Source organism: Wyeomyia smithii, chromosome 2 (genome assembly GCF_029784165.1).
Source record: "Wyeomyia smithii strain HCP4-BCI-WySm-NY-G18 chromosome 2, ASM2978416v1, whole genome shotgun sequence".
Taxonomy (NCBI): Eukaryota; Metazoa; Arthropoda; class Insecta; order Diptera; family Culicidae; genus Wyeomyia; species Wyeomyia smithii.
Genome location: NC_073695.1, coordinates 259,824,997 through 259,845,826, shown reverse-complemented (window position 1 = coordinate 259,845,826; position 20,830 = coordinate 259,824,997). Strand labels below are relative to the sequence as shown.

General features: G+C 38.1%; 1 protein-coding gene across 5 annotated transcripts in view; it reads right to left on the bottom strand.

Moving 5' to 3' along the window:
* LOC129724876 (RNA-binding protein fusilli) overlaps positions 1-20,830 on the bottom strand; it is a 193,356-nt gene that overhangs the window by 83,170 nt on the left and 89,356 nt on the right. For all 5 annotated transcript variants that reach the window (XM_055680146.1, XM_055680150.1, XM_055680149.1 and 2 more), the window contains exon 3: positions 10,722-11,033. In XM_055680146.1, the coding sequence (XP_055536121.1) occupies positions 10,722-11,033 (312 nt within the window). The remainder of the gene's footprint in view (positions 1-10,721; positions 11,034-20,830) is intronic.

The following is a 20,830-nucleotide window of genomic DNA, read 5'->3' as shown; positions in this document are numbered from 1 at the left end:
CTTGAGGCTACACAAATTACCAATTACAATTACAACTTTTCGCGAAATTCAGCTGATCTACTAGCTATTAGCATCCCATCTATTCACAGTCGGATGAATTAAACCCTCTGTAAATGATTTCCAATTGTAGAATTATCGACAATATGAACAATTTGAATCATCATTATCCCGCTATTATTGCAATCCGCATCGTATTGGTTTATGGTGTGGCACCACGGCACGATCTTGGGTCCGCATATGGTGATTTGCAGTTTCAGGCTGCGGTTGAATGTTACACTGGAGAAAATTAGCGAGCATCGTTTGAATCGTTTTGTTGTCCACCATAGATATTTTTATCATCTAAAAACAAAATTTGACTTTTCTTCCGAAAAGGTAGAATAAATCAAAATTTATCTGAAAAGACTGAATTGAGGAATAAGGATTTTTTTTTTTCTAACCGTGCAACAGCCGGTCTTCTCGCTTCTCCGTTGGCTGAGCAGGGTAATTCCCGACTGGCCCAACAACCTGTTGTGCCTCTAGCCACATCACAACATACGGACGTGGAGGTACTCACCGTGCTCTGCAGCAACCGTCGTCCGTAGCAACAATCCGCAAGTGCTGCACTGGGCTTCGCTTCGGCTGATTTAAGCCAGTCAGTGCGAGGCCAATGCGAACAAAGTAAAGCCCACAGAACAGAAAAAAATCGAAAGCAATCAAAAAGTGAATTGGATTGCTACTATTGACTTAGTGATTGACATTTTCTGACCATTGATTTAAGGAAAGACACGAATGTGATAGGCTTTTGCTTCTGAAAATGTTAACAATGGTTGATTTATTCTATTCCAAAGCAATTATTTATCGCGTGACAATGTATGGGGCATTTGGCTTAACAGCTAGGTAATTTATTCTTACCCAAACCCATATGCCTAACAGAAGACAAACAGTGTAACCGCATTCTTACGCCACAGTGGAGACAATGAAACGTCACTTCAGGATCAAGACCTTAAACTGGCGCGATTGTCCACGCGCGCGACGTGTATTTCATTAACTCATTAATCTCTCAGACGACACACGATTCCCGAGAAAATGACAGTCGGCTAATGGGTGTAATGCCAGAGAAGCGAGCATAGCATAGAAGCTCCTCAATCTGATACCTGTCCGCGCGAGCTACCGAGGTTTGTCTCGAAGAGCACTTGCGACGACGGTATCAATTTCCCATGTCGTGTTGAAAATTTCTTAAACTATGACCCACTAGATGCCGATGGCCCCTTTGTCTATATGTGTGTCTGAGCCGGTCGCTCTAAGGACGGTAATTAGAGGGCAAAAGGGTAGCATCTAAATGAACCGTAATTGGTTTGTTGGCACGCTCGAAATGAAGTTCCCCTCCGTTCTTGCCTCTCCGCACCTGTAGGTATTGCTGGCTGATTGCTTTATGAGTTTTTCACCTTTATTCGGATGCGGAGATATTTCCAGTCGTACAAAAGCGCAGCGCATGAGGAACAATTACGCTTTGCTTCGTCGTTTAGGGCAAAAACAGTGTTGCTTCGAGTGGTATTCATTCCAAGTTGTAATTACCAGTCGACCTGGGCCGGAATTAGCATTGGCGTATGTGCATTTTTAAGTGCAAGCTCAAGTGTGGTTTGCAAATACACTGCGATTTGTGAATATCAATTCGAAGGTATCGAAATAAGGGGGGCCTTTTCCTAAGATTTCTATAGATACGATCGACGGGGTTGACCGTGACTGATCATATGAATATTTGAAATGTAGTTCATGGTCTAAGGGGGAAAATGTACCAATTAATTCCTACAAACGGAATCAATGAATTAATGAAGTGAAACCAGAAATAAAAACTAGTAATGAAACAATTGCCAGAAATATTTTGAAAAACACAGAAATGATGTAAATAGCAAAAAAACAAAAACGACAATTCTGTGACATATAATCAACAAAAATATCACAAATTTTGAAAATATAAAAAAAAAAATTAACAATAATATCAAAATACATATGACAAACGATATCAAAATAAGTGAAAGAATGTAAACAAATGTCAACGAATGTATAAAATCTAACAAAAATGCAGAAAGCTTAAAAATGAGTAATATGCCAAAAATATTAAAAAAATAAAACGCGGGGTTATACACAAATTGTGTAAGAGTTTAGAGAGAGAGGAGGGGGGCATGGTATCAAAATTGCTCATGGATGCTTAGGAAGAAGAAGAAGGGGGATTTCACGAGACTAAAAAATTAAAACATATTCAAATTTTTACCATAAGGAGAAAAATACTACTAAAATTTACTACTACTACTAAAATTTGTGGGGACGGGGAGGAGTTACTAGAAATCTTACGAACCCATATTATAGAGGAAGCGGGGTCAACCGCTATCACGTAATTTGCGTAATTTGCTAACGGAGATTCTAAATTTTGGAGTATTTCCCGAGTCGAATGGCTATTACAGAATGAGAGTCAAAACCGTTAAAAAAAATATTTTTTTTTTCAAATTTTGTTTTTCTCCAAGTTCAAACTACTATCAATGTTTAGCCAATATTGTGTGGTTTTTGTAGAGGAATTCCGATTTCCAAAAAGTGACTCGCAGTCTGTAAAATGTAAAAAGCAATGAGCAGTGATTCAAGTTTAGAGATGGATATGGAAGCGTTGTGAAAAATGATTTGTTTTACAAAATTCAGGATAAATCCAGCTAAGTTTACTAAATATGCAATGCTGGGCGATTTTATAGGAACACGTGAGCGTATTTTGTTAATTTATTCAGTGATTTCATGAAAATTTGGTGTTTAAACATTAATTGTTAACAAATAATTATCAACCTAACACATTCAAAAATACAACAAATTAGCTAAACAATATTTCAAATACAATTTTAACTTCTTACATTATGAAAAATAATACTAGACATTTGAACGAAGCGAAACTCGTAGCACTCTCAATCAGACTAAACATTTTTTTCCGTAACCAGAAACTTGCATGCAACCTCTATTGCGCACAAGTTATGTTATGCACTTGGTGGAAGCTGTCAGCGTCATTCTGCCACCGTCAAGCGGAGTACAGAAACAAACAACAACAAACGTCAACAGTCGCTGACAACTTTCAGCGAGTGTCTCACAGCATAACTTGTGCGCAATAGAGGTTGCATGCAAGTTTCTGGTTACGGGAAAAAATATTTAGTCTGACTGAGAGTGCTACGAGTTTCGCTTCGTTCAAGTGTCTAGTATTATTTTTCATAATGTAAAAAGTAAAAATTGTATTTGATATATTGTTTAGCTAATTTGTTGTATTTTTGAATGTGTTAGGTTGGTGATTATTTGTTGGTAATTGATGTTCTAGCCAAAAAGCCAATTTACAGGAAAATGGTCCTCTCGGTAATGATATTGACATGTAATGACATTATGTGTATAACTTGTGCAACTGTTTTTAAAAAAAATAGTCTCATTCGCTTGTAGAACCTTGATAAAGAATATAAATTATTCGAAACGTCAGTGTAGGAGAAAAATATCGTTCTCTTTCTCACATTTTAAGGACTTCAAAGCCGAAAGAAACTCATTTAAGTAAACTAACAGTCGATAAAAAGCATAGTTTCCTAATTTTATTATTTTAATTAGGCTGATACAAATTCCGATTTCTTTTTATGTCCAGGGTTACCAAAGTTAGCAAAGGGGGTGGCAAAAATTAAATAACACCGAGACAAATAAAAAGAAATATCTTTGATCAAAGTTTGTGTGCAAGTTATGACGTTTGTAACTTGCACTCAAATAAATGTTGAAAATTCGCTTGCCTTTCTAAGACACTCTCGCTGTCACCTGACTTGTTTGTTGCTAAATTAAGCATTTATGCTGTCGGAAAAACAAAGAAATGAACAAAACGGCTTGAGCTTTTTTTTCTTCCCCTTCCAATATTTAAGATCTTTGAAGGGGGAGGGTGGGTTTTAACATAAAATGAAAACAAAATTTGTAACGGCCTTATTTAATTTAATTATCATTTTGATTCTATTTAATTTAATTTTTATTTTTATTTTGATTTTATTTTTTCATACAATTTTTATTTAATTAATTTTCATTTTAAGACGTGTATATTTCCTGGAAGGACAAGATTTCACTACAACGTTGCCGAAGACACGATTGGTTCGATTGGTATCGAACAAACCGTTTTGGTTTTAAAGTTAAAAATAAATTGCGGTATTTTTTTCCGGAATAACAAAATCATTACCTTCAACTTTGCCGAAGATGTCACAGCGATCAAACAAACCATTCAGGCTTTAAAAATATGTTATCATCAATACCATTTTTTTCCTAAACCGTTTACAAAAATTAGCTGTGAATCAAAAACAACTACTAATAGCATAAAATGACATTTTTAGCCAACAGAAACATCTCTGCGTAGTTTCAATCAAATCAAAAATATTGAAAAATAATACAACAATAACGAAAAATTTTCCCTTCTGTAACAAATTTGTTACTTAAAAAGCAATAACCTTCATCTTCAGTCATGTAATATGTAACATGTTACTATTCTCTTCCAATTCCAATTCATCCGGTGTACGTGTATATTTGTCTGTTCGTCATACGCATACGAAACAGGAAAAAAGTGTGTCAAGAGCTACCGGTGCAGTTTTGACGTAGGACTACGTCTTACCGTGAGGAGTTCATTTTAAGATTTCTCTCGCATCTTGTTAAGCGACATAGTGTAGCGTATAAAAATAGACACATATACTACATCAACAGTATGACATAATATGTTATAATAGTTAATATTGAAAAAAAAAAACAATCAATAAGTCCAAATTTAATCCAAAATCAATATCATTCAACCAACCACATGCACGCTTCCCATACACAACACAGGTCGGACTCGATTAACCGGAACATCAAAAAAAATTCATTCCGGATAATCGAGTTGTCTAGATATTCGAATCACAGAAAAAAATATTCAAATTTACGATTAACGAACATAAAATGAATATTTCTCTATTTTAATTTTACTAATATGATGCAGTGGCGTAACCGAAAATTGTTTCTGAGACGAGAAGAGGTGAAAACTTGAGAAACAAAAAAAAATTATTGGACATTGATTATTTTTACTTAATTCGAACATGTCCCAAACATGCCGGACGTAACGTAAATGGTGACAAATATACCAGAAAGAATGGTAAAGGTAAAATTAAAACCCAACACCAAAAAATAAAATTCCGGATAATCGAGTCTAAAATTCCAGATAATCGCGTCCGATTTGTATTACCTACACACCTCGCATCTTCATCGCTAGCAATTAATTGGTCGTTTCATCAATCATTTAACTGTTCCCGTGGTCTTATTATCATGGATAAAAGCTGTACAGGCATGCGGCTCGCGTTTATTTCCAATCTGGTTTCTGAAAAGCAAGCATCGACACACAACTTTTCATTCCACTACTCATCAATTACTAAAAGTTACTAACATGATACGAGCTAACAAATCTGAAGGTTATTCCACTGGAGTTGCTCTTTCAGACATAGATAAAGCATTCGACAGTGTTTGCCACAAAGGTTTGGTTGCAAAATTGCAAACTTTTAGTTTTCTAATTTTCCTAATCACAATTTTAAAAAATTATCTTACTGATCGAACTCTGCAGGTTGTCTATCAGAATTCAAAATCTGATAGATTTCCTGTCAGACCAGGTGTACCTCAAGGTTCAGTCTTGGGTCCAGCCCTGTACAACATTTTTACTTCAGATCTTCCTGATTTGCCTCCAGGATGCACAAAGTCATTGTTCTGCGATGATACAAGCATTTACGTAAAAGGAAAAAGTCCTCGTGTCATATGAAGTCGATTGCAGAAAAGTTTAGATATTTTTTCTTCACACTTGCAAAAATGGAAAATCTCTCCCAATGCTTCTAAAACTCAAATGATAATTTTTCCCCATATGAATAGGGCTTCTTTCCTTAAGCCAAACAATAATCACGTTGTCAAGATGAATGGGGTTATTTTAAGTTGGTCTGACAAGGTTAAGTACTTGGGACTAATTTACGATAAAAAACTTATTTTCAAAGAGCACATTGAAAGTATACAAGCCAAGTGCATCCAATATACAAGATGTTTATATCCTCTCATTAACAGGAATTCTAAACTTTGTTTAAAGAACAAACTTTTGATTTCCAAACAAATTTTTAGACCAGCAATGCTTTATGCTGTACCGATCTGGTCAAGTTGCTATTCAACAAGGAAGAAAACGCTCCGAAGAATTCAGAATAAAATTCTGAAAATGATTTTAAAGCATCCTCCTTGGTTTGGTACACTCGAATTACATAGACTTACTGGTGTTGAACCATTACAAGCTATGTCAAATAAAATTATTACCAATTTTCGACAAAAATTGTTGCAATCCTCAATTGCTACGATAAGCTCTCTTTATAGCCAACAAATTAACAATTAAGTTGTAAATTGTAAGTTTACTTCCCTTTCTTGACAAGTAGGTTTAAATCCCTACGAATGATAAATCCTAATTGCGAAAGCTAACAAATCCTAACAATAAAAATTACAATTTTTCTAATCGTGTTGAGAAATCGCCATTTGTGATTGGACACACGAACTCAATGTTTACTAATATTTATCATGAATACTTAAATTACTAACAAGCCCCCTTATTTAAAAAAAAGAAACATACAACTTTTGCACGTTCCGTCATTCTCGCTTCTGCGTTTACGAAGCTTGTTGTTTTTTCTCTAAGGCAATGAAACCAACCAGCTTCGTACAACCAAAAGCGAGAATTAAGGAACTGGAAATATTTAAGGTCTGCTGCTAGTGCTTCAGAAACTAGATTAGAAATGAACGCGGGCCGCCGGGGTAATTGTTCCAATACAAACACTGTCCTTCTCAGGAGAAACAAATCTACAATTGCAAAGTTAATGAATTTTCTCTTTTGGTTGTACATATAGGGGCACGAGCCGAAGAAAAATTCTTTCTTTTATGGTGGTTATAGCTCGAGCACTGACACACTGTCCTCTACAGGACAAATAGGATTGAAAATTGAAGAGTTGGTTTTCTCCCTCTTATGATATAAGTTAGAAATGCTCTCAAGCTTGAAAAAAAGTGCTCTAATATATGGTGGTGATCGCTCACATGCACGATACCAACATTTTATTTTTTCATGAGGAGGTAGGGGGAAGTTATGTACTGAATATGTCATAAAAATGAGACCTAATAATATTAGAGCAGTGATGAATTGGTTTCGACCAATGACTTTGGCAAGTAACAATTAAGAACGTGGTAGTTTTAGTTTTTTACCCTCTTGCTCACTGTGTTGTGTGTTAATGCATGATAGCTTCTCGTTGTCCTACGTCAATAATGCGGTTGTGTGTCAGATATAACCTTCTACTTATTTCACTTCATAATTTTTTTTTATTCACACAACATTTACTTGACACGGCACAATACTCCTCTTTATCATGAAGTACGCAAATGTAATTTTCTTTCGCATCTTACAGTTACGATATGTAAACATATTGTGTCAGAGAAAAACACAAACATTTACTATCTTGCAAGCGGATGAAAGCCATGTTGAAAACACAGACCTATCGCTTTATGGAAACCAAACGGGTTTGAAGTTCCGCATATATTAAACTCTTTTCTCCTCTAGATTCGTTCCTACCTAAACTTAATCGTGTTTACCACGAAAAAAGACTCATTTGGATCTGTTTGTTCTAAAAAAATTATAGAAGGATTTTGTTAGTTTTATCAAAATTACCGTGTGACTTTTTCATGAAGATTTTACAGCAAATGATTAGTGTTAGAAAGAGTTTCTCTTATCTCCCCTTGATCACACGTAAAAGTATGTAGAAAAGGTAAAGTGAATTTTTACAGTACGTAGAAAAGGTAAAGTGAATTTTTACATTGATTTGGCACGTGACGTCAACGTTTGAATCGGTGTCAAGAAGTTTTTTGTGTTGTTATTTTTGACCTAGAATTACGTCTCAAGGCATTATTCTGGGATAGGTGTTCGAAATGAAATACCAAAAACTTTGCGAGCGAAAATTGTCCATTTTCAAATGCTAATAACCCAGTCAGTTTTCAACGATTTTGCTTCGTTGTTGTAGCAATCAATTGGAAAATAACCTAAGCGCCCAACGAAATATGAAAAATTTTGATTTTGTGAACTATTTTCCCCTTGAAAAATGTAGAGCATAGCTCTGAAAGCGGATTTCGACCAGCCAGAACTGAAAACAAAAGAAAATGCCATAAAAAATAGTTATTTTCGGAACCGGGATGGTGTCCAGTGACCGGAAATCGACTCCGGTTGAGTTGCTCGACATTTTTTCCTGCACTTGGAATTTTGACATTTTCAACAACAAAAATTGGCACTGATTTAATTGCCGCTTGTTTAAACACACAAAAATATTACAAAACTAATTATTCCAGAGAATCGGAGGAACCTTTAGCTCACGCTATTCTTATATAATTGAAAAGGAGTAGCTCGAAAAATTTGAATGAATACTACCAACGTTGTCGCAATGTTATTTATTTTGGAAGGAAAATGATTAAGTTTGGATTCTCAATTAGGAAAAACCTTTAACGCATCATTTGAAAAAAAATAATTATTGTGACATTTTTCGAAAATACAAAAAACACGAAAGTTAAAGGTACAATCAAATGCGTAACCTATTCGATTGGAGTAATAATTTTCAACCAAATCGATCATTCCGGATCGTATGTGAAAGACCCCTGGGCATTGCATCTCCATCCAAAGAAAAGCATCCTAGGTGGCCTTGTTGAGGTTTGAGCCGCACGCAGGTTGCTACGACCGATTCATCTGACCTGCACAACATTCCAAAACAAGCATTGATTACATACTGTGAGGCCGAATTGTGCCACCGATGATGTATCTTGAAAGCCTCAATATTTCATATTTTCCTCTGAAATCATACAATTCAACTGACCTCTCAAGCTGGGTAAGCAAGGGAAGCGAATATTTAACTTGTTTTAACAACACCGATCCGTTACGGGTTGAAGATATCGCCGACGGTGTTCTCGTTTTTGACTCTTCGGTTCAGTATATTGTCAAAAAAAAGAAATGTGAAAAAGTTCGAACATCCAGTTCAGTAAAAAGTGAAAGGCATGCATGTCTGCTTTCGCACAGATAACCATTGTCCCTGGGTGAGGAAGAAAAAGCACTAAAACCTAACTAGTCCTCGGCTCTCACGAATGAGACTCACGTGATGTCGACGAGGTCCGCAGCTGTTCGGTGCACGGAATCCGATCGCCCCGACCTGGGGAGGGAGCCTCCATCATGATTAATCGATTAAGTTCTAGCAAATGACAGCGAGCGACCTTTTGTGTAACTGGAAATTTGTTTTTGTGGTTTTTAAATCATAACCACCACCAGTGTGGCGAATCAATGAAAGCTGAAAATTTATGAAGGCTAGACCTTTGAGCTGCTCCAAACTGAGCCCTTTGCCTAATAATATCGACGACATTGACAAAAATTGTACACTAAAAACAGGTCGAAAACAGAAGATTAAAATGTCACCCTAATTTATAACATTCTAAAATATTCTAAGAAGGTAAACTTCTACTGAAAAAAATGCACATTACATTCAACGTCAGCCGAACCGGTCTCGCTTTCGCGATGTGCAGTCTTTCCGGTGGGCTGCGTTTTGATTACCACCTAGCGAGCGGCATCGCTTCTGAGAGAACACTTAGCTGAGGGGATCACCGTGGGCTAATTGATATGTTGTTGCTTTTATCTGGAAAACCATCGCACCTAAAATGGATTAACAATCCTGGCAGATTAAAACACCGTTCACAATAACCGAAACTTTAGCCAGTTGCAACAGTAAGTGACGCTTATCGTTAACAGGTCGAGACAATGGTCGTAAAGAGGGACCATTTTCGGCTCTTGTGTTACCTTAACAGTGCAGCTTAGTAGAGTATCTTCATTTGTGCTGGGATTTTCTGGTCTGATTGCCAACCGGCCTGCATTAAAAGTGAGTTTAATTACAAGATAGCGTAGATGACCGTCATAATAAAGAAGAGTTTTTGTCGGTCCTAATTAAGCAATTAATTTTAAGAAGCTGAACCGAAATCTGGAGTACGAGAAAAAATTATGTGATCGTGCTGTAGAAAATCGACGAATGAGGAAGTTCACGCCAATTCTCTCAAAAAGTTTTGTCACGATGTTTGCTAATAACATTCGAAAAAGTCTACTCAATTTAACATGAAATGCCTCAAATCCTACCCTCACGCCACTTTTTTTTCTTCTCACTAATTACCCTGCGCCATGTAACCCAATTAATCATTTCGTCTGTTTCTAAATAGATCCACACCGAAAAACCCCACGAAGCTCGGTCACTCAAGTAGAGACCTCCCGGACACACGGGCACGCGTGGAGATCGAAATGCGTGCGAAGCCGAGGACAGCAGGCAAGTCGCCGGTAAAAATCATAAAGATTGTCTCTTGGCACCGGTCCGCGCGGGTGCAATTAATCTAATGTATGCGTGTTGAATTATTGTTATGTACGCGGTACTTAGAAAACACTGAATGTGTCGAAACATGGTGTTAAATATGAATCATTCTGACACGTCGTTTTATATACGGCACCCGGGTGGTAGCAAACGGGGACACACGTTCCATTAAATCTGAGCCGCTATGCAACTACTAAAAGTTTTTTTTTTTATTCAAGAATTGCCGTCCTTATCACCCGCTTGAGGTCAAAGCAAATGGTGCAAAAATGGGGGCACACTGGCGACACTTACCTGTTCGAGCACCTCCTCCAGTGGCTGGCCGGCCGTCTGGATCAACGATTCGATGGCGGGTATCTCCTGGCTGATGGCGTTCTCCGTCGCGACCAGCGAAGCCGCCCCCGACGACGATCCGGACAGGTTGTTCGAGTGGATTCCGGTGGCAACCGTCGAAGAGGACAGCGACGACGAACAGTTCGTTCCGACGGACTGATCGAGCGAGGTATTGCTGGAGCTGATGTTGTTCTGGCTGGCACTGTTCCTGCTGAGCAGAGGACTCTGGTGTGGATTTGTGGGCCGTACGAAGTACTGCTTGACACCGACAACCTGTTATTAAATAGAAGTAAAGAAAAACAACACGCTTAGTGGAAAATTAAAACTGGGACTCGACATCAAATACAACAATCTGTTCTACCAGTATCAGAAAAATAAGGCAAAAAGCGGAACCAGTAACGTGCTCCGTTCGACTATTAATCGATCACGACGCAGAGCAACGATCAGGCGATTGTCTTTTTTTTCTCTCCAATTGGCTTGATGCCTAAGGAACACTTTAATCTACCCTGATTCGCATACAGGCAATGATTGGATTTTTTTCTATCCATCCTCATTAAGTTTCAGGCAAGTGTTGCGTACAGCCTGGCAAGGGCTATCAATCCTCGGTATGCAGCCGATGGGACGTCAGAGATTGGCACTTCACTCGGGCGGCCTCGCATTCGGTAGCTGCTGGCACAGATGGGAAGACGAAGTGTCGGACTAATCGATGATATGATTAAATATGATGAGATACTGGAAATATTGTTTTTTTTTGTGCTTTTTCTTATTTTGCGGACCAAACAACGCATCGCGTAATTGGGGAAGTCGTTGTTGGTGGGTTTTTGCTCCCATCCTCCCTGGCAGGCAGGTGCCACTAATATTAACCGGAAAACAAAAAGCATCGATGTCGCGCGCGATCACCACCCATGTGGCACGCAAAGGGGAAATCGGGTTCAGTACTCATTAAATGGCTGATGGGTTAGATGTCGCACTGATGTCTACGAAATTAGCTACCGGGTGTCAGTAATGTGAGTTTGAAATAGCCAGTACCTTGTTTCTCAGCCATTCCGGATGTGACAGACTGACCGATTGTATTAATAATTGAACAAATTTACCTGTCTAATATATAGTTCAATTTAGATAAAGAGATATTAAATAGACTAACTTCCCATCGAATACTAACTTTGAATCTTATCTTATCGAATTACAGATCAGGCTAAAAAAGAAATATCTGGACTGGCACAATGGATCAGATATGATGTTTGAGTAAACTTATATGTTAAATTTTTATATGATACTAGAAAAGTACCCGATCGCACTCGGAATTCAATATCAGCTCTTGTTGTTATTTCGCCTAATATAAATCAGGTATAATAATGAGAATGTTTCTAGTTTCATCAAAAATATAATGTAAATAAATATTACTTGCAAGTCTGGCTCTCTAAGGGGGCTGCTGCCACTATAAAGTTCTTCGAGAAACTGCTCACATATAAAAGTAGTAGAAATTCACTATGAACAATAATTTTGAACAAAAAAATTAGGCGTATGAATATAGCGTAATAATCCATTCGGTGATTTTTATTTATATATATACTGTTATACATTTTATTCTGCTACATTTTTTAATAGCTGTGATATTGCGAATCATGTAAAGAATTAGAAATGTTTATATTCAAAACTATTCATTTTTTATTATTTTCTAGCTTCTTTTCGAACTTATCTTTCTATATTTTCCATCTCATCTCTAACACGTTATCTCTCTCACTGTTTTGCTTTCTTTTTCTCTTCCTCTAGATGTCTCTCTTGACTTCTGGTCATTTTTACTTTTCTTTCACTTTCTCTTTTTTTCTTGTCTTTCTTTTTTCCGTGTCACTTTTTCTTTCTCTTTCTTAAGTTCTGTCCCAACTACTTACTCCTAACCTATCAATTTCATCACCTTTTCTGCCCCTCTTCATCACAACCCTTCACTCCACCAATTATTCATTGAAACCACTTTATGTTCCAAAACAGCCATTTACTCAACCCACCTCGTCTCCTTTATTACTCACCCCATCACCTACTTTTCTAATACTTGTGATGAACATCCTCCTTTATCAGAGCCTTTAGGATTGCTCTACTTCAACTATTCTGGAGTAATAATGAGTAATTTTACTTTCATATAGATCAGCGTTTCTCAACGCGAAGAAAAGAATTAGTAATGGCGGACGAAATATTTTAGCAATGAAGCAATGTAACAAATCATAGTTTGATTTGCAACCTGTATTCGACCACCACAACGTAGTCTACCACTACTCTCTTCACTCTGCAAAAATAGGAGGTTCAATTGATTTGGAAAACATCGCCAAAGGGCACGCAGATAACAGTAGGTTGAAAACCGCTGATGTAGATAGATTTCGGAAGTTCTCTTCTGGTGTGAGTTTCATAATCGATTTGTCATTTTGTTAATACTTTAGCTTCAGTATATTTCAGTAAAGGATTTTTTTTCAAAATGTAGCTTGGACTCTCCAGTATTAAAGTATGTAAAAAATGCCATAAAACTTGTTTAGAAGTCGTAATGGCTCGAGAATCTAAAACTAGCAGCAAATAGCAAAATTATCTACTTTAGGTTCTCTTAAAATATCTTATGGTCATAACATAGAAACAACGGTGATTATTTTTGTATGTTTTTTTTTAAGGTGGCGGGGAAAGCTGCAAACAGACACCTGAGAAGAGAACTCAGGGTGTGGGGATGAGACTAGGGGAGAGATGCTGGGGTAGTTACACTGCCCCAGACACCTACTGATCCCTGTCCCGACCCACTAAAACCCCTCCAGTCTCCAGCCCTGGTCTTCCCGGAACGACGGTTAAGTATTACGTCGGGAAGTGGCTTTTGTGCGTGATGCACCCTCTTTACTCTTATAACCTCCTAGCTAACTACCTGGAGACTGGTAGTTAGCTACCACTGGCGTGTTGGTGGTTGACCCGCCACACCCGTTGCAGCTCCAGGACAATCTGAGAGGCGGCCGCACAAACCGCGTTCCAGATGTCCGGGTCGTCGCACATCCTCCGGGCCAGTGCCTTAGAATATCAATGTTTTTTCATGAGTAGATGAATCGAATTGATCTCAGTGTCAGCACATTTTTTCTCTGATGCAACTCAGTAACCTATATTCATTGCGACGATGCATAAATATCGTTTCACATATTCAATGACAGAGCAGTGGAATGAATATCAAAGGCCTCGTAATGATATTCAAAGAAGCTTCGGTGATTATCAATCCAAGTAGTGTAAATCTGTTCAGAAGCTGTGCACTGCCCAGTACAGTATAAATGGTCGAATAAGGTTAATTTTGATTTTCACTATTTTGATATGATTTTAATTTTTGACGATCAAAATATCAACACGAGTGTTAAGGTTTATCTTGTCGGTGTTCACCGGTTGTTTGGTATCATGAATATCAACGGTCGCATGGGTAGTATGATTATCAATATAAAGACGGCTGAAAATCGTTGCTTTTGAATATCATGACAGTGAATATTCTCAGCACTGCTCCGGACTAAATTGTCCGGAGTAGTGCCAGGCCCGCTCACAGCCATCATGTCGCTCCTCGCTCTTACGAAACGGGGGCATACGAAGAAGACATGCTCAGCAGTCTCCTCCTCCTCCACGCACTCGGGACACATGGGAGACCCCGCGTGTCCGAACCTGTGCAGATATTGCCTGAAACAACTATGGCCTGACAGGATTTGTGTCAGGTGGAAGCTCACTTCACCATGTCGTCTTCCGACCCAGCCGGACATCTCCGGTATAAGTCGGTGCGTCCATCTGCCCTTCGTGGAGTTGGACCATTCTCGCTGCCAGCGGAGCATCGAGAATGACCTTCTGGTACCTCGTATACCCCTTGTGTCACGTTAGTCGAAGCACTCTCTGTCCTCCTTGATGGCGATGCTGATATGCATCATGCCGGACAAGACACAGATTGCATCGTATGACACCGTACGATACGCACTCGCAACTCTCTGGCACATGAGCCAGAGAGTTTATGCGTTCCCTGTGAAAATGCTATTTCATGTTTGCTGTGGTGAAGCAAACATAAAATAGAATTTTCATAGGGAACGCAATGAGTATTTCCGAGTCTTGTGCTTTTGAAAATTCGGAGTGGTGACTCGAAGTCGGCCATTTTTGGATTCAATGTGGTTTCACCTTAACGTTATTAGCTTCCAGCAACCAATTTCCGGTTTCAAGGGGTAAAATAGGTTCAGGAAATATTATTACTGATATTCGAATGTTCTGAGTATTTGAACAGTTTTAGACTTAAACTGTTTCATACAGCTTTGCAGAAGCCGGGAATCGAAATCGGATTTCAAAATGGAATCAGATATCTACTGGCCGTTACTTGGAGGCTTGACGCCATGCCAGTCCCGGAGATACCAATATGTAGGTATTGATAAATATTTAGGCATTTCAAATTCACCCATAAATATTTAGGCATCCTCAAATTTACCCAGCTCTACAGAAAACGGAAGTCGCCATCTTGGATTACAAATTGGTATCAGACATTGTTTTTTGGTCTCTGGATGTCACCTCGTTTCAGAAAAGGACCCATATTGAGGAATATATGATCGATTTTTACGGATCTCATTACGTGATGTTATATAACCGTGGGCCTGAATATCATTGAATTCATATAAAAGATCCTTCTCCAGGATCTGTTCCTACCACTTTCTGAAATTTCTATGACCACCTACAAGTACAAGAGCACGTATGTCCAATTTGGTTTAAATTGGTTCAAGCATTCAAGAGTTATCCTGGGAACATGCATACACTGGGATCTTTTTTAAGCGGGTTGTTTTTTGCGTTTTTTTAACCACGATTGTTTTCAAATTATGCGGATTATTTTTATGCGATTTGGAAGATTATTTGAACGCGGTATCAAATAAGTTTAGTGTAAGTAAATCTAATCTAATCTTTTTTCGGTACAATCAACCGCGTGAAAAAAGACCCAAGTGTACATACTAAACACGATTTTTTTTTAAATAGACCTAGGCAAAAACAATCAAATTATTTACTTTTGGGCACCTTCGTTTTATTTTTTATTTAAGCCAATGTGAGAGGTTATGGTAATGTTTCATAAAAAAATTGATGCTCATATAAACAACTTTTCAGGGAGCTGCGTTGCCGCAAGATTACAAAGTCCACTTTGTCAAGCTGATGGTCGTGGGTTCGAATCTTAGTAAAATCCGGCCATTCGATGTCAAAAGGACGTAAGCATGGGTCAATTCTTGCCCCCCCACTACTTACCCTTCTGTAATGCTGAAGTGTATAATACCTTGGTATGACTTCCTCCTAACAAAATAAATCAAAGCAAAGCCTTGGTGCTACATTCCGATTCGGAACTTGACCTTCTGTTTGCTATACCCAGACTTCGCAGTCAACTGTTTAGTGTACAGGACAACAGCGGGGCTAGCGCTACGATCCTACTGACACTAACAGTTTCTCCCGAGCCGAGACTAGAACCTACGACGACTGGCTTGTTGGGCCAGCATCGTTCCTCGAGACTATCTGGGAGAGGCAACAAAATAAATCACCCTTATAAAAAAACTGACCAGAAAGACGACCAGCAAAACTTCTCCAAGGAATTTTTGGGGTATTTCTTCCATTATGAAGAATTTTTTTAAAACAAATCATTTCTCACAACGCTCCCATACTCATCTCAAAACTTAAATCACTGCTCGAATATTCACATTGATAATCACTTTGGTGAATGAACACAGCCGCAAACCGTCGTAGTGGGTTACATAGGTACGTAGAAAAGGTGTTTACGTAGAAAATTGGTAAACAGGTAACTGTTCTAACGCCATCGGTTTATGCCAATTATTTTGGAATAATTCAACATTTTCAGTATGATTTTTTCATATTAACAGAAACTGATTTGGAAACTTTCGATTATCTTCAACTCAGCGAAAACAGATGAAAATACATACAGTTGAAGTTCAGCAGTTTTAGCACGTACCCGGGACCCAAAAATTGAAATTCTTGTATCTTTTGCAATTTTCATCCGATTTCGATAGTTAGCAGTAGAAGGTTCAGTGATTTATCTGCTCTCAAATTAGCCTCAGTCTTACATTCCCGGAAATCCGGTTTTCCCGAAACTGAGGAATTTCATGAACAATTACTTTCACGGCCTATTTTTATGATTTTGGGTATTTTGATGCTATGCCCTCAAAACGTACCGTCCAGAATTGACTCCACTGGGGCTTTTAGTGGCCATAGAAACAATCAAATAAAACGAGGTCAAACACCATCCAATATTGATATTTTCGGAACCGGGATGATATCCAGAGACTGAAAAATGACCGCTGAAATCAATTTTAATTTCAAGATGGCGACTTCCGGTTTTCATAAAACAAATTAATGGCCGAATACCACCCAATATGGTTGCTCCCGGAATCAAAATGATGCCTAGAGATTAGAAAACGCGTCTGAAAACACTTCGAAAAGCTTGAAATAACAAAACAGAATCAATTCCAAATTCAGCTCAAAATAATCGAAGACCGTCCCCGAAGGCTGTAAAAAGCCAACAAGGAAATGATGGTTTAAAACGCTGTATTGTAAGAAAAGGTCAAAATAAAATAAATAAAATAAATATGATCAAAATTTAGCCAATCCGGGCTAAAAAATGCTTCTTAGGTACAGAAAAAAACAGAAGAACCTAAAAACTCGTCTACATGTAAAAAACCTCTGAAACAAACTACAAGTTACAGACCATGATCGATTTTGGTACGGTTCGATTTTGACACATGTGCCAAAAACGAACGGTTATGTTTTATAATATTTCGTAGTTTCCTTGTTTTTCCGCTAACTAACTTAAGCTCAACAGCCACCAAAACGTTGGTATTAAATTCCTTTATGTTACCAATGCGGATGGCCGGAATCGGTCAACTGGTTACGGATGTATGACCGTAACATGCTCTGGTAATAAAATGGTCATGATCAAAGCAGTGCTTAAAACCGTGCCATTCCAATAATATTCGAGTACCTAGTTATCATCAAGTGTCTAGGTCGTCACAGGCCACACACTGACCACTCCCGGTTGAACTCCGGACACTCCCAGATTATTGAACCAATACCCATCAAGCGACACCTTTAACGACTATGAATCCAAAAGGTAGTCCATTGGTGGCATTATCTAGTGCCTAAGTTGCATAAGTTACTTGAAAAGTGGAAATAATTCATGAAAAAAAGTTCGTTCTAGGCAACACAGAAATTCAGGCGTATAGCCAAGAGTGAACGAGGTCTGCATTCCGAATCAACTAAAAATGCTTGAGAACGATCCTGGAATTCAGAAAAAATAAAACAAAGAAAATCAAAGAAAACTATTTTAAATTTGGTTCAAATCAATAAAGTAATTAAAACTAGAACAAAAAGCCAAAACGAAAATGGTAAAATTCAGCACAGTTGTTGAAAAACGCTTCTAACTGATAGAAAAAGGAAAAGCAGGAAAGTAATGTCAAATTTAATTAAAAGCAATGCCGTAGATGGATCAGACTAAAAACAAAACTGATTTTATTTTTAGCTCTCAGCTTAGTTGGAAGTGCCTCAAAGAGTTAAAACCCTTAAAACTTAAAAGTACCTCTGTCAACGAGAATAAAAAGATTATATCTTATTTAACTCGAAATTTTTGAAAGGTTTTCAACATATCTGGAAAACTTTTTCAAAAATGAAAAGGAGCCACAAAAAATGATTCAGAAATTTATCTCCAGCTCGATTCCGAAAATGTCCACATTGCGTGGTATTTGGCCTATAGGATGAAAACTTTATGAAAACCAGAAGTCGCTAGCTTGGAATTCAAATTGACGTCAGGAGTCGTTTTTACGGTCTTTGGACGTCATCCCGGTTCCGAAAATACCTATATTATGTGGTATCTGATCTCGTTTATTTAATTGTTTTCACGAGAAGTCCCAGTGGAATCTGTCCCGGAAGGTACATTTCGAGGGCATATCACTAAAACACCCAAAACCATAGAAATGGCCTATGAAAGTAATATTAAAAAAAATTAGCCAATTATTGTGAGATTGTTTTTAAATACGCATAAAATTCCTCAGTTATGGAACATATCCCCGGAAAACCAAATTCCCGGGAGAGGAGAATTCCTTCGGGGCATCGCTAACGCTCATTTGAAAGTAGATCATTTACCTAATCTTTTGGCGTTAAAACTATCGAAATCGGACGAAAATTGCAAAAGATGCAATAATTTTATTTTGTGAGTACCCTGGTACCCCGTCGGGCACCAATGGGTAAAGTGAAAGATTTTGTATCCGAAAATTTATCGTATTACGATACTCATTCAAGAATCCTAGTCCCATAGACAGGGCATTCCTGAGGATTCATATTCCAGGATTTCTTTTCACGGCCGCCCACGATTCCAATGTGAGGAATCCTAGGGAATCTATGCGAAACCTGTGTTGTCGTCTGGTTGACGTCCCGGGGAGAATTAATTCATATACATCCGGTCGAACACATACGATTCGCATAGATTCCCTAGGATTCCTCACATCGGAATCGTGGGCGTCCTCTTTAAGGTATCCTGGAAAAAGAATCCTCAAGAAAGCCCTGTATATGAGACTAGGATTTTTGAATGAGAATCGTGTTATGAGAAGTCTTCGGATTCCAATATGGAATCCTGCAGAATCCGATAGATTCTCACTACGCGATTCTTATTCAAGAATTCTAGTCCCATAGACAGGGAATTCCTGAGGATTCTTTTTTTTAGGATTCCTTTTCACGGACGCGCACGATTCCAATGCGAGGAATCTTAGGGAATCTATGCGAATCGTATGTGTTCGTCCGGGAAATCAAACAAAAGTGTTTCATGCATTGATTCGAAGCGCCTCGCTAGCACACTCACTTTTTTTACATTTTATTATATTCCGATAATTGCATATGTTCGGATATTAGTGCAGTGTACATTTTGCACAGGTGGACCCGACGCCACTGCAAGCTAGATACCACAAGCGCATTACAAATCTGTTTTGATCAAAATCGATCAATAGCATTAAATTGGAGAAACTTATGAACGCTGAAAATAGTTCTTTGAGGCAATCTCTTCGTCAATCGGAGCTGGTATTTCTTAATATTTTAGAGGTGTAAAAAATGTCACAGAAGTATGATTTTTTGCATTTAGGTAAGGTTGAACATGAGAAAAGAAAAAGTTTGATAAAAAAACAAAACAAAATGTGCTGCATTTGTGTGCACGATTATAACTAAAATCTTAAACTATTTATACAAAACTCATCCGTTATTGAGTATAAAATACGCAACTAAACCACCACAGTTATAAGAAATTTCAATTTCTTTTATTCCTAATGATTTTTGAACAGATTCTGATAAAAGTGCATGATTTCATATGTAAGGCGTCGTACACATATTACGCAACGCATGAAGGGGGGAAGGGGGTTGAGTCTGTGTTACGTAGAAGAGAAGGGGGTAGTAGAGACAGTTACGTAACTGTGATGTTTGCTTGAAATTGAAAAATTTTTGATTGAAGTCCCCATAGATGAGAACTTTCACTTCTGGAGGTAGTTCAGATAAAATTTTTTCTGCGCAATTAAAAAACTTTTCATACGTAATTTAATTAGCGTTATGTGGAGGAAAGTAAGAAGAAATTTTTGGGGATATGGTGGTTGACGATGTTTGAGGGTTGGTGAGTGTTACCTGTAAGTCTTCTTCTTTCTCATCGAAAGGGGTCGTTATTTCCGGAAACTCGGTTTGTAAAATTTGTCGGTGCTTTCCCTTAGTTGTTGTAGGCGGTGTGTTCGTTCACTGGATAACGATGTCCGATGAGACTGCAGGTCTGCTAAAGCGTCATCGCGTGATATTCCCAGTTCTTTATGTACGTCCAGGAAAATTTCACGTAGCAGGTTTAAGTCAGTTGGTAGTCCTTCAGCTGCCAGGATCATCGATGCACTAATTTTGGTGATTCCTCAAATGCATACCGTTATTGGCTGATCATGCAGGAAAGCAAGAAAAGTTCGTACCGTATCCATAATTTTGTGATCACGCAGCCTTGCTTTCAGATAGCGTTTGTCACCAGCAGCGGATTGCTCCGTTAG